Raw genomic sequence first — 20,821 nt, 5'->3', positions numbered from 1 at the left:
TGAAGATACCAATAGAAGTAAGAAAATAATAAAAAAATCACAGTAGAAAATATTACTTAAGACTGAGTTATTCCCTCTCCCTTAATAAAAAAGGAAAAAAATCAGAGGAAGTCCGATTAAGCTGCAACTACAAATTATCACTATTTTAAATGATTTAGTCTGTAACCGGCTGATAACCTGATGTTCCCACTCTCAGATTAACCTGCTTTATTTTTAGGGCCCCACTGACCTGCACTACACATGTCAGTTTGTTCACTTCCTGAGCACCCAGGATTCAACTAGTACTCTTCATCTAAAATGATTACTTGATCATTCACTTAGCTGACTGACATGAAATTAATGGCAATAACAGTTTAGATGGTAGTTAAATCATTGAAGTTGTTTTTTTAAGGAAAAAATGCCCAAAATCATCTGGTATCAGCTTCTCGAATGTGAGTATTTGCTGGTTTCACAGTTTTTGACAAAAAAGCTACTTCAGGGGACAATGAACATTTTCACTACTTTCCGACAAATTATACAGTGAAAAATCCATCTATTATTGAAGAAAGTAATTTCTGGATGTATTGTAAATGAAAATAATTGAGAATAATTCCTGGTTGCAGCCTAACAGTTCTCTCATGATGGAATGATAACTTATTTAACAACATTACAACAAATCCGCTGGTTTCATTCTGAGTACTTCCGGTAGTATATCAGGCTTCTGAAACTGGGATAAACTGTTTAAATGCACAAACCACAACCAGGATACAAGTGTAAACACTCGCTGATCATATGCGGTCCAGCCATAGACTAGGTTTTGACCTGGTCTTGTTTTATTACAGAAATGTATGCTTCTATGTCAATCAAATCCAGAGAAGGTGTTGCAGGTAAAATCACCTTTATCTTCTGTTTACATCATTACAACATCACTTTCAAGTTCAACAAAATACCTCATTTAACCTTTTTGAAAAATATAAAACAGTATTACTGGTCTTAACTGCAGGAAGAATTTAAACAAGTCACATTTAATGAATGAACATCAAACGTTCAGTGGCACAGTTAAAAAACAAAAAGTGTCGTCTACCATAAACAGAACCTTAATTTTTTTACCATTCAGTTTCAATTCAATTTTATGTGTATGGCGCCAAATCATAGCACACATTATCTCAAGGCACTTTACACATCCTTACAATATTATAGAGAGAAACCCAACAGTTCCCTCAGTGAACACAATCAGCACTGAGTTTATTACTCTTATTGCACGGAACCCACAACTGTTAACAAAATTAAGGCTTTAACAGGTAGTTAGATGCAGTCATTATAGGTCTGTTTCCACAACACAATGGCAGACACACAGAACAGGATCATTAGTGGCAAAATAGTAGAATTAATGTGCGATTTCATCTGCTCGTTGACACATTTGGCTTTGAACAGACAGGAAACATTTGGTTTAGAGAGACCTGCAGGAAACCTGATTAGCATGTGAAGTTACTGCATTTTAATCACACGTTAGTAAACAGTATGTTTTACAGTGGTTTGAGCACCAAAGGTTAAGATACAGATGTTCCCATGGCGATGTGAAAACACATATCGTTATTTGTAGCAGCTCCAGAGGAGAAGACATCAACAGTAAGTGTCAGGTTTTTGTTGTCAGACCCTGAGAATCAAAGAGGATCCACAGTTCTTGCACAGTGGCAGGGGTTACACCACAATGCAACGCAGCTTAAAGCCCTGCTGTGTTTTAAGTTTGTACAACAGTTCATGCATTTTTTGATGCATTGAGGAAACATGAGAACACAAACTCTTTCTGGCAGATTTCCGTGTATTTTTCGAGAGCAGGTTTTGTGATGAGCCACCACACTGGTGAGCTACAGTACCTATTGTTTTTCTTGTTAGCTGAGGTAAAGGAGGTCTGACACAGAGGAGTTTAGCTTCCTCTACATGGAGTGGTTGCATACGGCTTGCAGTTGCACACTGTAAGGAAACTATTTGTGAGACCAGCGGTTAGGTTTAAATCGACTGAACCTCCCAACAGAATTACATTTGGGTGAATAATGGGAGCGAGCAGCAACAGGATGTGATGTTTCTCTGCTGCACCAACACTTTGTCATTTAGTCTGACAGGGGAGTCGGTCTCTCTCTGTAATTCCCTTTTACATCAATCAATGGTAAGCTTTGTTTAAAAAAAAAAAAAAAAAAACATTAAATAGGAATGTTTAGTTTTTTTTCATGTCTAACTGGAATTTCTTAGACCTGCCAGAGTTTATAAAAAACAACATATTTACACTAATTTCCTCCATGAGTGTTTTTTTTCTTTGTCCAGAAAAGCATGCCATCATTCAGTGTGTTACAGAAATACATGTATCCATTTATCAATGGAATGATGAGAACAATCTGCTCAGTTTATTTCAGCAGATGAGTCCATATATCTTTATAATATTTTGAGGATTACTTGTTAGTATCAGTGGTATTAAGGTAGAATGTTATTGTACAAAAAAAGTTTGGCCCCAGTATCCAAAGAATCACTATGATTTAAAAAAAAAAATCACCAATTAACCTGAGGTTACTAAAATAAACCTTTCTACTCTGTTTCGTACCAAAGGAAACAAACTACAGCTGTGATCACACCCATAATTCCCTCCGTTTCTCTCGCACACAGCAGGTTCACGTGTCCACGGGCGGAGCGTCGTCGCTGGTCCCTGAATTGTTGATTTGTCGGCCCCCGAAAGTCGCTTCCTCCTCGGCCTCCAGTCGTCTGTACCTGGTGTGGAAGAAGATGACGAAGCAGCAGGTGAAGAAACTGCACAGTCCAGCCATCACCAGCATCGGCACTGAGGGCGAGAAGACCACCAGAGAGAGGTTCACACTTCAGCTCCCAGTAACAACAACACCCCCGAGCAGCACAGGGTTACAAGTTGTTTGATAGCTATGTGAATGCTGAGAAGGATGTGTGGCAGTTCACAGGCTGATTTAGCAGAATATCACAGGAAAACAGAGGAACTTTATCATAGATCCAGTTGCGGGAAGTTTTTTATGCCTTGGCATAAAACCACCTCTGGCTACTATTCAACGCTGTGACTCAGGAACAAAAGGGGAGATTGTGTCCATATTTCCTGCAACTTGGTTGGTTGGAGGAGGAAAACAAATGCAAGGCGGTAACTGTAGTTTATTTTTAACTTGTGTCAAATTTACTGGCAATAATCTTTTTTTTTTTTTGCAACTTATTGTTTATTGGGTGCAATGATCATATAGTGTTACTGTGGTGATAAATGTGTTATCAAAGTGCATGAAAGCACACTGAGTGACTGACTCGTACGTGTGCTGAAATAATAACATGTAAAAGAATGCAAATGGTTCACGTCTTAGATAAAACTCTACATTGATACATTTTATAATGTTGTTGCTCTCAATGAAATGCTGCTACTTTACATCTGCTGTATGTTCTCATAGAAAACCTTTAAAACACAGTCACAGAGAAGCAGTTCAGGTGACAGACAGGTCACATATATTAGCCAGACCAGCATTAATATGAACAACTGCTCAACAATCAAAACACGACAATGAAAATGTACACAAGGGAAACTGAATGTGAATTATTCATGTAAACAGTTTCTGCTCTGCAAAGTTTCCTCGTGAATATTTTGTATGTTAATAAGCAGAAATCTTTGAACTGAGGTTAGTAAACACACACACACACACACACACACTCACAGACACAGACACAGACACAGACACAGACACACTCACAGACACAGACACAGACACACTCACAGACACAGACACAGACACACTCATGTTCATGAACTGAACAAGACTGTGATGTTTCAAACCAAAACAAATCAGAAAGACGAGGCACAGCTGCTCGCTCTGTGACTCAGGTTTGATTCCCAGTGAAGGTCGCCTCTGTCAGACGCTCGTGTCACGTGACCTACCTCTCCAGCTCAGGACTGCGTCCCCGCAGGTCGACAGAGGGGATTCGGCGAACCGTTTGGTCAAAGCCTGAAGGAGGATTATGTAGAGAACAGACTGAATCTGCCTGGAGAGGGATCACAAGAAAGCAGCCATGACTGGCATGAATTTCCCATAAAGCACAAAGATAAAGTTTAGTTTGAATATTAAAACACAAAAAATCTATAATATAAAATGTAGGTGGAAATCGGACTTTAAAAATATCACCTGCTGTACAAACAGCACTTTTTTTTTTTTAAACTTTTTATTATATAAAGCCTGTTATCAGCTGCACTGGCTGCACATCATTTACTGTAAACTGCTGCAGCCACTTTTCTCTTCCTCCCTCTTAGACGTGTGGGGTCATGAAATCTTTTTTTAACCTTAAACCTTTTAGAAAATCCACATCAATAAAAATTATATGTATTCAGATTTCTACCTGCTCAGTCTATCTAATAAAAACATGTCATATTATGTGTGTGTGTGTGTGTGTGTGTGTCTGTGTTTCAGACAGTAGTACCCTGATACGAAGATGAGCCCGGCTGACGTGGCCTCTCCGACCGGGTACGAACACTCCACAGAAAGCTCCATGGCCACCGGGTAAATGGAGAAGCCGAAGAAGCCGAAGAGAGAGCAGACGGCAGCCACAGCGGCTTTCTGCTGTCGCATCAGAGACACCTGAGAGGAGGCGAGCAGACGGAAACAAGCTCTGAGCTGAAGAGAAGTTTAAGGTCAATTATAGAGCTTTTCCAAATAAAAAATAAAATTGAATTGAAAAACATTTACAGTGGCTGCACATTTACTGCTTGTCTGAAATACAGAAGAAACAGATGCTCAGTGGAAACAGATCATCATTTACACGTCAAAGTCAAAGGTTTTTTTCAGCGTCTAAACTGAGAAGAATGAAGTTCATTTTCTCCTTTGAATCAGCTCAGTAATATGTAGGACTCACATTATACTGTCTATTGTTTTTTTTATGAATCCAGTTTGGTCCCCCTCACTTAACCGAAGCATCAGTGTCCCTCCGGTTTGTTCCGATGGTGCTGTAGAGTTCAGAGTCTGTGTTTAAGACACTGTTAAAACTGCTTTTTGTCACTGACCAAATAACTGGCAACTAAATAAAAAAACATGGTTAAACCTGCACAACCTCATGTGTGACACCGCACTTTATTGTCACAACTTACTATTTCTGTATTTTGTATCCATTATCTTCATACCCTTTATTTTTTTCTTTACTGTGTAGTTCAAAACACTAAAGGAAAACTGTGAATGGAGAGATGACTTTAAACTGTACTGATAATGTGATGGGATGTTTAAATATCCAGGTAGCTTCTTTTCCTTTTACCTGGTTAAGTGTCATTTACAAAGTACTATGTGAGTGAAAATAAACAAAGTTTTCTTTATACTGTCGGTGTCCTCTACATAACCTCACAGAGTGAATTTATTCATACTGAACTTTCGTGAACTGCTTGCGTTCAGGTTACAGTAAAATCTGTCAAAACACCCTGATGAAAATGCACACCAGGAGCCAACTCTTTAAAGTGTTTGCACATCAAACACTGTGACTTTGTTTGTGTACCCATCAGCTCGTGTCACACACTGCAGACGTGCACTTGTATCACCCTCACATGAGTATACTGTAAAGTTTTTCTGGAATAAAGAAGTCTGCAGCGTCAGACTCCCACCAGCATCAAAGATCTTCCACTTCAGAGGCTGCACTTTACTTTAAGTCGCCCTGTGGGAGTGGAGGCTGCTGTATGAACAGATAATGATTGACAATATAGTAAAAGACTGTTGTAATACTATAAATACGTCATTAATATAATTGTTGACAAATATTGTACATTATTTAACACCTAAATTGCCTTTATATCTTCTTACAACTACATTATATTGTGTTTTTAACCATTTATTTAATGTTTGTGTAGTTATTAAATGCTAAAGGGAGACTTACAGTAAAGCGCTACTGTGTTTTCTTTAATCAGCAGTTGTTTCTGTTTATTTCTGTACATTTAAGGTTATCTAAATTAAGATTATTGGGTAATGTGTCAGTACTAACTCACTTTTAATATAAACTTACAAAAATTACATTTTAAAAATGAAAAAATTAAAATTAAAATTACATTTATAGACTAAAATAACTACAGTGGAAACAGCTTACAGTCAGTTTGACCCTGACAGGTGTGATCACTAGAAGCAGTACCCTTCTGTAAAGCTGGTGTTGAGCTTTAGACTGTTCCTGTTTCGTGTTCTCACCACGGAGAAGGCGATGCACGCCAGAGCAGTGAAGCTCATGTTGATCTTTGTGGCTTCGATGAACTTCTTTGTCTTGTCGACGTAGAGCCCCAGAACGCCGGCGCCCACGATGCCGAACACGATGAAGAGCGCGCCACACAAGCCGGCAAAGTCCTGCACGGGTGAGATGTTACAGCTTCATTCGGTATCTGAGCGTTTCTAAAACGTCTAGCATCAATTTTGTGAAAGATCAGAGTTTGTTTTCTCTCGCTTACTTCACTTGGTGTAGTGTTTATTAGCACATTTGGTGCCTGTGTTGCTTTCATTGCTCATTTGATGCCACTTTGTCTACTTACGTTGGTGTACCCCTGCACACACAGGATCTGCTCCAGCAGTGTGGAGAAGCAGGTGAAGACAGCGATGCCTGAGCCGAAGCAGAGCAGCAGGATGAGGTAGGCTTTGTTCTTCAGTAGCTACAGAGGAAACCAAGTGAGGATGTGTTAATAAATATCTGAAAACATCACACATCTGTCACTGGGAAAATTTGACACAGTGACGTCTCAGCTTTGGTTTGGTCGCTACGACTTTATAACAAAAACCTTGTGTTACAGATTGGGAGAGTGAAGTTCGGAGGGTTTGAACCTTTAACAAGCAGAAGGGTCTGAATTGTAGGATCTAGTGTTTTAGGTGCCTGAACGATGCTGCTTTGATTCTGACCACTGTTTGTTCTGTCCCTTGTGAAACCCCCAACTTTATGGCTGTGCAGAACTAAATTACTTAAGTACAAAAGTAAAGTAAGCCTTTTTTTTCTGTGAGCCTTGAGGAGTTCTGAGTGTGAAAAAGCATGAAAATATAGTTCTATATTTGTTTATTTATTTATTTTACACTTTCTTTGACAGGGACAATTCACAATACATTTATTGTAGCAGATATAGCCAGAAGCTAAATTTCATCTATAGTCCCTGGGTGGAGGCCATAGAGGAAAAATGCACCTCTCCTTCGTATTTGGAGCTTCATTCCAGTTTATCAAACCTGAGTCTTGTTTTCATAGTTTTGTCAATCATTTCTATTGATTATGAATGCATTACAATCACCAAGTAAATTAATCAGACCAATCAGACAGGTTGTAAACAGTCCAGACAGATTATCTCAACAGTCTCACTAATATTTTTTTTTTTTTTTTTTGTGCAGAAAACTAAGTTCACACAACTACAGGAACCAGTGACCTGCTCTTTAAAAACAAACGACTTGGGATAATTATTTTTGTTGGTTTAAACCTGATTCTGAGTTTATCTGATTCTGAAGCTCAAACTGTGATCAGAAATCTCAGATCTTTCCCTACCAGCCTGCTGCCGTGTGTGTTCATAGGAAAAGACACTTTGCACAACACTATGTGCTGTACGAATACAGCAGGTAGAAATAAAGCATCAGCGCCACATTCAGGTGGAAATGTCACGGATACGGTGAGAACATCCTCACTGAAGATAGAAATGTCATCACCTCAGACACACTCATTCTGACCCCGGTTAGAAATGTCTGCCTCTGCAGGTAGACACTCTGTCACTGCAGGTGCAGGGCTCTGCTGGAGCAGAGCGGCATCTGCAGCAGGTGGAGACGGCATCACAGTGGCCAGAAATGCCATTGTCAAAAAATTATTTATGCAGGTAGAAATATTAGAGTGGTGGCTAGAAATAATGCAACTAATGATGTATTTTTAATTCTTCTTTATTCTATGAAATGTGGAAGCATGTGATTATGCTGCAGCTGCAAGTTTGTAGTGTTTGACTGTAATATAAATCTTTGTAATATTGTTTCGTTGTTTAGTGCAAGTCAAGTCAATTTTTATGTATATAGCACCTAATGTTAATGTTTTTAGTTTGCTGTGTATGTTTTGTTTTGTTAAATATATGAAACAATGTTCACTGCAGGACAAATTGTAGACAAATCTGACACTGGGGTGAAATTCAATTGAATCTGAGCAAAAAATTTCCATGGGTCCAAAGTCAAGTCGTCACTTGATACAGAATCAGTTATAGAATCTATATTCTAAGAAATACACCTGCTACTCCTGCTTTCTTGCTTGTGTCCTTACCAGTTTGATCCCCTGTACGAACGGCTCAGAGCTGGAGGACTCGGCACTGGCTGATGGTGGCGTTGGTGGGGTGCTGCTCCGCATCCCCACTGTTACTAGGAAACAGATGATGCATGCCGGGGCTGCATAGGCAAGCAGCTAAAGGAGGAAAAAAAAAAACACACATCACATAATGTGATGATAAATGGATGTTAGCACCTTAAATCAAAAACAATCTATCATCATTAGCAGGTGAGGTGGCCAGAGCCTCAGACACACAGAGCTGGGCTGCTGCAGTTTTCTCTGGTAGCAGCTGCAATCTCTCACTGGCCAGCGGGAATCCAGTGATTCTAGGCCAACTGATGTTTTTTTTTTAGATCTTGTTTTAAGCCATTGTTGCCTTTACTGGACAGTTCACATTAGACATCGGGGGGAGAGGGGGCTGGAATGCCACAAAGGCCCCCAGCCAGATTCAGTTCAGGAACACGGCTGCTATGTGCCATGAACCGCTCTGCATGAAGGACACCTGATGTTGCTGTATTTGCTCAACATTTTGTTATGCATCTGTACACTTTTGCATATTTACACATGTTGTTTGTCTCTTCAACAGAAGCTTAAAGGTCCCATATTTTATATTTTTCCAGAGGAGAGGCTCTGAGCCTCTCTTCTGATTTGCTGACTGTTTTCGGAGTGATCCAATAAATATATAGCAGATTTCAGGTAAAAGAATCAGAGAAACTGAATCCTGCAAGGTTGGATGGCGGGTCCAGGTGAGCTGGACTTGAGGCATGGCTGAGAGTGGTGACTGCTTGGTTGTGATATCACAAAGTCACAAAAGTCCTGAGGGCTTGTTTTAAGGCTCAGTTTCTGAGTACAGGCTGTGTGCATTTCTCTGTGGACTGAGCGCTTTGATACTTCCACAGTATTAATATAGAACCTAGACCTGCTTTATAATCAAAACAAACATGGAAATCTCACTTTATACAAAATGGGACCTTTAATTTGATTAAGGTATTTCTCATTAAACCTTCACAGTAAGTAAATAACACAGTCTTCACATATATATATATAGCTTAGGTTTTGGTCTTCTGAGAGAAATATCTGGCTCTTTAGCAGCTACATGCTCCACTTTCTTCACCAGCTGCTCTCTGTGTCCGTCTGCTGCTACAGTAAATGTCCTAAATAATCCTGATAATCCTCTTCCACATTACACATGGGATCAGTTCATCCATTGTTAATATAAAAAAGTGATCAGTGGACCTTTAACTTTTACCTCCGACTGTATGATATGATTATGATTATGGCGTTCCTCTGATTGCTGGTCTGCTTGTTCAATATATATGTAACTTTGTAACTTAGAGAGAGGAGACCATTTATTTTTATAAACCCTTTTTTTGAGAATTTTACCCATCAACCTTGAGGGTGCCAGGGTCATTGTAAGGGTGACAATGTAGACTGAAGCCTTCTTCTTAGTTCAACTCACCAGGGCTGGGATTTGTGTAGATGTTGGTGCCACGAGAGGAGAGATGATGTTAGCGAGGAGGATGCCCAGAGGATTGGCTGAGGAAGGAAAGGGGAAGTGGGATTGAGGGTTATTCTGGTTTCTGTCCTATATGAAGAATCAGTGCAGTTTTACTCCACTTTCTGTTCCATGTTTTAGTCGTCTCCGTTCATATCTTTAACTTTTTGGGACATATGAAAACTCTTTACCTCTTTACCTAACTCTTCTATTTCTTTAGTGAAATCGCACCTAATCCAATAGCTTCCTGTGCTACTTTCTGCTCTCTTTTTTTAATTACAAAATTACATTCTGTCATTGTTTTCATACAGAACTTATTTTTTCTTCCTGCATATAATGAAACCAAGATTTATTTATTTTTTTTTTTACACTGGTTGTTTATCTGTGGACACATTTGTTGTGCACACATAAGAGTTTGCTGACATGAGAAAATGTCAGCAAGTGTTGAAACTGACCCAGTTCCTACTTAGATTGTTACATAGTGTACTGGAACTGGTCAAATGACTTGAGACATAAAACATCACTCATAATAAATGAAATAATAATGACATCATGAAGTTATTTTACATTTGGGTCAAATAAACTGGGGAAAAAAAACAATATAAAACAGTATAATTTGTGCAGAATCGCCAGTAGTGAAAGACAGGGTGAAAAGCAGGACATTCACCAAACAGTTTCCCCTTTTTTCCCACAAGACAAATAAAAAATATTGCAGCCTTCTTTATTTCTTTTAGTTTTGTGCTGATCATTTTGGCCTAAATGCCAATTACCAATAAATGTTCCACATATTTGAATTATGACAAAAGCCTCAGGTCTGCAGTAAACATCAACAGAAACTGGATGTTTATGTGGATGATTGTGAGTTTCTGTCTAGTTAAGTTTAGACCAATTTTACCAAAAATTCACGAGCTGCTGTTTGTCGTCCAGCAGCCAAATGTGTTATATCAGAAATGGTAAAACCTGCTAGAGCGCGTACCATTAAGGCTTAGACCTAACCGCAGCGGCCCAGGGTTCAAGTCCAACCCGCAGCCCTTTGCTGCATGTCATCCACTCTCTCTCTCCCTGACTTTCCTGTCTCTCTCTCACTGTGCCTATCTAATAAAGGCATTAAAAAAGAAAGGCCAAAAAATAAAAAGGTTATTTTTTATCAAATTCAAAGTAAAAAACATAAATTTTTTAAGAAACAAGTCATTATTACTCTGTCTATAAATGTCATGTTCTGAGAATCCTCTTGCACTCTCTCTTGTTCAGGGAGGCTTCAATAGATAAGTTTTGAATGAACAATTTCTCATTAAAGCTGCAGAGATTATTTTTTGTCACATGGGGGCAAAGAAATTCACAATAAGCTACAACAAACAGACTCCTAACATATATTATATTATTATATATGACAAACACTCAGCAGAAAGTCTTTAAAAGCTGTATGATTGCATTGGTAAGTGCTGTTTAAAAGCTATGAAAGCCTTAGTGATGAATTCACACCCAGTTCGGTGTAATAATGAAGGTAAATCACTCACACATGGAGGCGATCGTGTTCGCTGTGGCCCTCTGATGGTCAGGGAACCAGAGAGCGGCCAGCTTAGTGGGGGTGAAAATGATGAGGGGCTGAGCCAGAGCACCAAGAGTCTGACCCAATATGACTACCATGTAACGGGTCTTATCATCTGTACCAGGTAGCGTGCCAAGGAACCGCAGCAGGGCTCCAAACATGTTCAGGCCAGAGCCGAGGATCAACTGCAGGGTCAAGATGGCAGAGACAGGTCAAAACACTGTGTTTTTAATCTCTCGTTTAATATCTCTGCACTGTGTTTCTCAGAAGTCACATAGTATGAGCTGTCTTTGTCTTTAGACAAAGTTTGAGTTACTGTCTTTAGAAGCATGAAGACTGAAATTATCCAGATTACATTAAACGTGGCCAAAAGCAAGAAGGACAGAAAATCATGCGGCTGTTAACATAAACTGCAGAAGCTAACATGGCTAATGGGCTAATAGCAGCAGTCCACAAAGCTGAAAATGAAACAGCATGTTACTGTCGTGAACCTCTGTCACCGTCCTTGAACTCACTGCAGCCAAGCAGCAATTATTTCATCACACAATTAGAAGACAAGAACATAAACAATTCATATTTCCTGAATGAGAGGTCAAAGTTCAGATCAGATTTAACGCTGCAGGTCAGTTTGTGACTGGTGGCAAATGTGTCACGGAAATGGATGGGCTTACACAGTTTGTCTTCTGTTCACTCGAAACAAATCGAATTTGTAAAACTTTGGAGCATTTGTCTTTTTTGCACCACAGGTGTTAGCACCGACTTGTCAAGGCAAACTCCATGTGAACTCATGCTGCTAAGACAATTAACTAACTTACACTCAGTTATACAACCCCCTTAATAAGACCCTCTGTTCAGTTTTGCAGATTGGGAAAAAAAAATTAGGTGTGCTGTTTCAATGACATCATGAAAAGCCTGAATTCCCCATAGTAAATTTGCAGTGTGTGCAGTGTGGGTCAAATCAGTACATAAAGTAAAACTGCAGGATGATTTTAACTGGACGCCAACACTGAAATTTCAATATCTCCTCTTAATTCAGTGCTGTCAGCTGATGTGCACAAATGGTCATTATTTTTGATTAAATGAATCAAGGTAATTTCAGTTTTCCTGAGCTGCAAACCAATACCATGGGAGTATAACATCCATTTTACTTAATAATTACTGTTGAATATATTAAGGTAAAAGTATGCTGTTGATGAAACATCAAAGAATCTGCTGCTTTGCCAATAAACTGAATTTCAGGAAATGATTGCAACTCTGATTATACGACCTCCATATTAAGACCTCCTGCTCAGTTTTTCCCTCTCGACATAAACATATGTTGCTCATATGTTTTTTTTTTTTATTCCTGGACACAGTGAGTTCTCTCTCAGCAGCAATCAGAAAACCTTCAGTGCATATGGGACATCTTAAGACTATTAAAATAACAATAATAAACATATTCTCCTGAGCTCTTTTTTTTCTTGCACATGTTTGTTATCACTTGTCACTTGGTTAAAGCTTTATGCTGTTGTCATAAAATGTAGCTCCATTCTACTGTATCAACAAGAAAAGGGTGCAGGCTACAAATGGTCATCATTCAATAGTGTGCAGTTTGTACCGTGATCCGTAGCCCCAGGGTGTCCAGCATCCATGTGGTCCCAAAGCTGAGTGGTATGGCCACCACCATGTAGACCATTGACAACCAGTTGATTTTATCCAGAGTGACCCTCAGGAACTGGGCAGTCTGGTCCGCTACTGGTGCAAAGGTCAGCCATATCTGGGAGGACACATGAGGAGTTTCATTCCGAAATGAGATCTGTCTACTACGACCAGCTACTTCTCCAGAATGATTGCTACAATCATGAAAATAAAACTTACTATGGAGTAATGCTGAACTTTGATTCCTCTTAAATAATATTTGAAAGTGCTAATTGAAGCTAGGATCAGTTGGTATTTCTTAAGAGCATAAGATACCATTTTTATGCGACAATTGGATATTGTTTTTTTTTTTGGGAAGGTGGCTTTAGATATGAAATACATGGGAGGATTTTCACATTCCTTCTAAATACACAAATGTTACACCATCAACATCCTGCAGAAAGCTTGATATTTACAAATTTAAAAAATATATATTAAAAATGTAATTTTATTATTAGTGCTAAATATTTTACAGACACAAAAATAACTGAAATAATGTTTTACTATAGCACTTAGACTTTAAAATATGTTTTATGTATAAAAAATATCTTAAATTAGAAAATGCATAGAAAAATAGGCATGGTAATGAAGAAGAAACACGAGCAATCAAAGCAAACAAAACATTTTAAAGCAGCTCTGCAACTTTGGATTAGTGAGGTCTGTTGTCCTGCAGGTGTGATCACTTCCTCTAAACACATCTTAAACATCTAAAACTACTTTTGGAGCCAGTTTCCCTGTTTCACTAAAACCAGATCAGACAGGATAAAAGCCTGAATGTCATTTGTAAATCTGCTGTGTGTTAAGGTTCCAGCTGTGACCCCAGCCTGCGTCTTAAAATGTCAACAGTCAGAACAAAAAATGAAAAAAGAGAAAAGAAAAGGTAAAACTGAAAGCTGATTTAATTTAGCAGAACCGCAACACTGAAATTTCAGTATTTGCTCTTTTGTCTGTCCATTGATTTCTGCTGCAGATATTTCTTAATTTGATGAAATTAAATTATTACAGTGTCTAAAAGTGTTGATTATACTTTTAGGTCATGATAATATACAGAATTAGAATCAGGTTGGACAAGGAGGTTTTCACATACCAGTAATTTGTTTTGGTGTAACGTACATACAATATTTACAATAAAAATGTGAAAAAATATAAATATGATACAAATATGTACAATGTGCAAAGTATAATGATTCAACCTCTGGATGAACTCTCTAGTTAAAAACTGTCAAAACATATCAACTCAATCTTCTCCAGTCAGTGTATTTTCTTCTTCAATCCCACAGAACCAGCTGCACTGTGCAGTTTAATATCAGATTTCCTCATCTGTCTTGTTGTCATGAGACCTGGACATATTGTTTTTAAAAAAAGAGGAAGTGACAACACTTACTCAGCTTATGTGAGAAAGAAATGGATTATTGTTGTGCTCTCATATGACACCAGTCAACACACATGCCACTCCACCGGTGCAGGGTACAAACAGACATTATCCTGCTAAAGGACAAACTGGGGGGAAGTGACAATACTGTGATGAAGAAAAAGGCTAAAGTCTGAAGAAAAATCCTCTGATATTTTAGGATGAGATGTTCATACTGTCATCCTGTCAGTCTATAAGATCAGGTGAGACTTATTCATGTGGGTTCTGAAACGGTGCTGCACTTCAGTACAATTTGGAGGTGCATGTACTTAAGTATTTCCATTTTATGATTTAATTACATTTTACCCAAAGGTTCCAAGTTATAAGTGTTGATTTCCATAAGAAGATATATTTGTGGTTTTAAAAACCAAAAACCATCTCATCGTAGTTTTACATCTCCTTTCTCAGGCTTCTGGGTGAGCCAATCAGAAGAGAGGCTCTGAGTCTCTTCTGATTGGCTGTTTTCTGAATGATCTGATAAAAATATAGCAGATTTCAGGTAAACACTCAGAGAAACCAAATCCTGCAAGGTTGGATGGTGGGTCCAGGTGGGCTGGGCTTGGGGAGTGGCTGAGAGCAGTGACTTCTTTCTTGTGACATCACAAAGTTACAGAAGTAAGAAGACTTGTTTTAAGATTCAGTTTCTGAATACAGCATTTCTCTGTGGACTGATTGCTTTATTTCTTTAACAATATTAATATAGAACCTAGACCTGCTTCATAAATCTCACTCACAAAATGGGACCTTTAATTTTATTACAGTATTTCTCATTAAACCTCCACAGTAAGTAAGTAACACAGTCTTCACATGTATTGCTGTTGTTTTGACTGGTGGATTTATAATCAAAAAGACATGGAAATCTCACTTTATACAATATAAAGGAGGTGCAGCCTTTCCCAGCATGCAACGGATTACAGGTATGTGATCTTTCACGGGGATAACAGACAGAAAACAGCCTGCTTGCTGCAGTAATATTACATCTTAAATGTTATATAAACAAGACGCCATGTTTCCCTTATTGAGAAAGGGAAACCAGTTAACACAGATACATATCTGCAGAAACTGGATTCCTTGGCCCTGTATAGGCATACCTGGGCAGCTGCACATTTCTTCCCGTACGTGCATGCTATGTGCATGACAAAGAGATCATGTAGGCATCAGTGAGTGCAGAGAGATTAAAGGACACCTATTCGGTAGCCATGCTCATTGACTACAAAATAATTAAATCCAAAGTCTGACTAAAACTCACACTGATGCCAAAATAAAGAAAAGTAGCTTCGAGGCGTATAAATAAGTTCATTTTTTACAGCTTTTGACAAGGTGAACAACACTGAATGTGACTGGTGCTAAGAGCACAGCAAATAAGCTGCATGGAGGGCTGATACACAAACACAGGGTCGACTGAATGAATCTGATCTGTCATGTAAACCACACAGGAGACCACACAGGCAGCACCAGTACAAGTCTCTGTCTTGTTGACAATGAAGAAAACCTAATTTATGTTGAGCTGACGCAAGCCGGTCAGCTGATGTGGACACACAATGTTGGTCCTGTCCCCCTTTCTGAGGCATTTTACATTTCCACACATTCCTCCCTCTGTTATTCTAGAGACCTGCGCTGTTTGCAGAGGACAGGGATGTCTGACATGTCCAAGTGATGCTTCAGACTAAACTCGGATGTATTCTGGCTTCCAACTGCACACTGTTGTTTCAGTACAACACCACCATGAGACTGTTTCCACTACTAGGGTTTCATGTTGTATTGAAACTCCAGTGAGTCATGTAAATGTAGATGCCTACAAACAAATCTATCTGATGGAAACATGCACGAGTTACTTCAATTCAAATGTATGTAACGTGTATATAGTCTTCTCAAATGGAACCTTTTTGTAAATATCAAATTACAGAAATCTCCCTTTAAAAAAGTACTTTTATGTATAATTATATATTAGCGCTAGAAAGATAAATCAGCCAGGATGATATTAGCTTTTTACAGATCGACTGGTATCAGTTTATATGTCAGCTGAAAATAAACAAAACCACAGAACAGAAATGTCAAAGAAGGTTTGAGGTCATTTAGAAACAGTGCCAGAGCACAGACAAGTTTATTTTCACATTGTGAAATGTCCTGCTGAGTATGTATCTCTGTCCTAAAATTAAAAAATATAAAAAATCCTTTAGTGTGAAAGTTATGTGTTTATGAAAACACATAACTTTATGAAGTTACAATTACTACAGATTTTTTTAAACTTCCAAATATCATTATCAGTATTTACCTAAAAAAAATACAGTGTTGGTCAGTTTACATTATATATCAACATGACCTTGTGCGCCTGCAAATGGCTCAACCATATATAAGTGCAACATAATGAATTAACAGATTAGTTTGATTGGTGCTTTTTGTTTTTATCTTTTTCTACATTGTTTTTGTCACAGTAACGTATGTTAAAGCAATATGCTGCAAAGAAGCTGATCAACTGGGGGGCAGCACGGGGGTGCAGTGGTCAGCGCTGTCGCCTCACAGCAAGAAGGTTCTGGGTACTGGGGCCTTTCTGTGTAGAGTTTGTATGTTCTCCCCATGTCTGCGTGGGTTCCCTCCGGGTCCAAAGACATTCACGTTAGGTTGATTGGTGACTCTAAATGTGTGAGTGAGTGTGTGTGTGGTTGTTTGTCTCTGTGTATCAGCCCTGCGATGGACTGGCGACCCCGCCCTCGCCCAATGTCAGCTGGGATTGGCTCCAGCCAAGCTGATCAACAGCTCCAGTATTAAAAATGAGTGAATGATAAAAGTTTGGCCAAAGCCTTTGACCTATATGTTAAAAAAAATCTTTTCAAAGTGAGGGGGTACCCAGGCAAAAAAGCACCTTTTTCGACACCTCACTATGAGGAATATAAAAGTGTTTTCCTGGACAAACCTTTTTCTATTTCCTCAAAAAACATTCTAACACTCCTTTCTAAATAAAAAACTGAAAATTATTATTTATTCAAAAAGTAAGCAGTCAAGACTAATATGTAAAAATGTAGTCATATGCTAATATGAATATGAGCAAAAGTTTTATGCCAACTCAGTTTATGATACTTGTTGATATATGAAGACATATTTCATTTCAGACACATTAGAGTTTGATTCCTTGCTCTAATAAGACGCAGATTTAGATTTTCTCCACCTCAAGAGCTGTATCTTTATTTGAGTCAAATGAAAAATCTGGTGCTTTGTGTTCCGCATCCAGTCTCAGAGGTCTTTAAACTGTGCCAAGAAATTTGGGTGTAACCAATGTGGATAAACACCTACATACAATAAAATATTGTTCTCAAAATCCATGCTAAATCAATTTACAAGACTAACAATCTACAAGCCAGTGCAATCACACCCTGAACCCTCAGCAGGGCTGCTAATGTCACACAGATCAATGTCTAGCTGGCTCATCGGCTGTTATTTGCCACATCATGAATGACTCTCTAACAGCTGAGCATCTTTTGTGAGTGGGAACACCAGCCCCGTGCAAACAAAAGGTCCCATAGAGAGGACGAGCCCTGTGGGAGCTGGAAATCGGTGAGGGAGGGGCTCAGTTTGCATGGGGGGCACACTTGCTTCCAGGCACACTCTGTCTTACAATGACAACATCCCCAGGGAATAGATATCAAGTTGCACCAAACATAAGAGGGCACCACATGTCATCTACCTGCTGTGCCCACGACCACATCTGCTGTTTAATGCTAGAAAAGAGCCAAAGAGCTTCAGAGGTGAATGAAAAAGACAATAAGCTGTCCATTAAAGGAAGGCATCAAGGTTGCAGTGAGTTTTCCCTTATATGTAAAATGTGACAACAACGTTTTGAGCATGAAGACATAAAAAATAGTTCTTAAAGTGGAGATACCGCAATTCTAACCTTTAAAGGATGTTGTTCTGGGCCAAATGTCAGGTGTGACTTGGTTACTTGAATATCAGTGGAAGTGTGCATGAGTAAAACATTTTCTATTAAAGACAGAAATCACGTTAACACGTTGCAACCCCTCCACAAAAGTCATGATTTTATAATGTGATATCTATTTCACAGGAGAAATGTTTTGGGTTTATGGTTTTTTTTTGGCAGAAATGGGCTTCCATACCATTAACGTGCACAGCAGCACATCACTCTGCCTCTGTTCTGGTGCTCTTTGCTGCCTCTCCTATCTGGTAGTGTGCTGATCCAGATCCACTGCAGGTAATACCCTGACTATGCATGACCACCTCACACAGCTCCACCTCAAACGACCTGATGACTAAAATCCTTCACCTTCTTTACCAGTTAAAATAATCAAGATCTAAAAACTGTATGGTAAAAAATTGACTTAAAGCTGGATGAAAAGTCCATTTTTTGACCTTTCTGTCAAACAACCACAATGCTTTGCACATGCGCAAAGGGGACGTGACGCTGTTGACAGGGGACCGCATGATTAAAATGTGGGATTTTTCTGTGTTTGAAAATAGATGGAAACATTTGGGATAGTGTAAGTACAACACTCAACAAAATAATACAGCTACACATTTTAATTAAAAAAAAAAAAAAAGAAGTTAAGCCTACATATTGTGTCTTTAACTTTGTTGTGGACCCACTGTGAAGTTACACACTTCACTCACCGTTGCGTTGGAGCAGTTCAACAGGCACAGCACCAGCAGGACAAACCACCTCCTCTTGTAAACTTTAAAAGACAACAGTTTCCTCAGGTGTGGGTTTGGTCTTCTCGGGCGGTCGGAGGAAACAGCCTGAACATCAGAGGAGACTTCGCCGCTATTCTCCATTTGTATCTGGCGAGTGTTGTTGACAGGTTTACCGGTTAAACTATGCGGCTGAGTCAGATGACTGTGGAAAAATCCGAGGCATCGTTCAGTTTTTGTTGTCGGTAAAAAAAAAAAAAAAAAACCTACAGGAGCGCTGTGTATCCTTTAAAATACATACAGTATATCCATTGTTATCTTCCGGTGGATTTTTAAAGCATATTTGTCATAATTGGACGCCGGGAAATCAGGTAAGAAGCTGGAAAAAGTCGTCAAACCCTGGCGAGTAATTCAGGTACAGGACCGGGGAGTGTCATTGTACTGTACCAAAGATCTTCTACTGACGCGATGAACCACTCGGTCGTTAGAACAGCGGCCCTAGACTTTATGTCTGCAACTTTTGCAACTGAAGGAGGGGAAAGAGGAAAACAACACGGACAACAAACTGAGACAGAAAAACTGTCCCTTTTTTCTGCCCTCTGCAGATCATTCACTCCAATAATCAATTAACTGTTTGGTCAGACAGAAGACTTAAAAAGCAGTAAACATTACTATAGAAGAAACTGGAACCATTGCTTATTTTAGGTTATTTGCATTCTTGTTTAAAAATTACTTAAATGATCAATCAATTATCAAAACTGTTGATTAATTTTCTGTCTAATCAATCACTTCAGCAATTGTTTCAGCTATACAGCTCAGCACAATAAAAATTCAATTTCTCATTTGCATTTCCACATCACTTTCCGATTTATACATTTCATCTTTTCAATCAACTCTTCTGTAATTAAGCTTTTCTTCACTGGTGTGGATTCTGGATTCTGATATGAAAGCAAAACAAAGCTTATTTTGTTGAAAAACTACTTAACAGTAAAACCCACATTTGTTTTCATTAAATGTTTTAAGAGTCTCCTGACTGTGATCAGCTTTTTTTTTCTTTTTTCTTTTTTTTTACCTCAAGGACACAAGCTGTGACTTACAATGAAAAATATGAGCTCATTGCCGTCATCTGGGAGATAAATTCTTGGATGTGAATAACATCTGTGTTCTTTGATCATTATCTATTGATCAGGAGGAGGCGAAAAAGGGCGATTTTATACACTAATCACAAAACATTTAGACATTATAGTAGTTATTATGCCTCAGTTCACAATACTGGTGTTTACTTGTTGTGTCATCTCAAAGTGTGTCATAGATGAGCCCTACTTCCAACTGACCCCAGCACTGGTGGACTTTGAATTGACTTTGCATTTTGTGGAAGAGGGCAGTTATTCTACATGTATGTTTTTATATGGTTTTCATGGTCTTTTTCACAGGAGATATGCTGGACGGTCACAGGAGGAAAAGTATGTAAAGAAACTAATGTTGGCTGAGGTCCATTTAGCTGCTTCAGTTTCAGGGTCCTGGCATTGTGCATGCTGGCTCACTATCACAGTACTGGGACACTTAAACAGAAAGGAGCCATGGTTAATGTTGTTGGTGACACCTGTGCTTCTCCTTCTGTGTCAAGTTCAAAATGTTGTTGCTGTTGCTTTATTCAATATAAATTAGTTCAGATTGCTGTCCGTCTACTGGTGATTTTTTTGTTCTTGTAACTGGGAATAGGAACCGAGTGAGAAGTCTTCATGTTTTCAACTTCTCTGATTGACAATACGCTCCTCCCTCTCTTTAACCCTTT

General features: G+C 38.8%; 1 protein-coding gene across 1 annotated transcript; it reads right to left on the bottom strand.

The window, feature by feature from the left end:
- Nucleotides 1-790: 790 nt before the first annotated feature.
- Nucleotides 791-19,485, bottom strand: slc49a3 (solute carrier family 49 member 3). The gene is made up of 10 exons (XM_071506635.1): nt 19,009-19,485; nt 12,898-13,056; nt 11,269-11,485; nt 9,716-9,792; nt 8,254-8,391; nt 6,518-6,634; nt 6,183-6,335; nt 4,447-4,604; nt 3,911-4,014; nt 791-2,809 (listed from the first exon to the last, which is right to left on the bottom strand). The coding sequence occupies exons 1-10, from the start codon at nt 19,168-19,170 to the stop codon at nt 2,643-2,645; spliced, it is 1,452 nt and encodes a 483-aa protein (XP_071362736.1). The 5' UTR covers nt 19,171-19,485; the 3' UTR covers nt 791-2,642.
- Between the last annotated feature and the right edge of the window lie 1,336 nt (nt 19,486-20,821).

The sequence above is a fragment of the Trachinotus anak genome, unplaced genomic scaffold, assembly GCF_046630095.1.
Source record: "Trachinotus anak isolate AG129_WGS33_773 ecotype Australia unplaced genomic scaffold, CSIRO_AGI_Tana_v1 ptg000021l, whole genome shotgun sequence".
In the NCBI taxonomy this organism is placed as follows: domain Eukaryota; kingdom Metazoa; phylum Chordata; class Actinopteri; order Carangiformes; family Carangidae; genus Trachinotus; species Trachinotus anak.
This window is presented reverse-complemented; position numbering and strand designations above follow the sequence as displayed.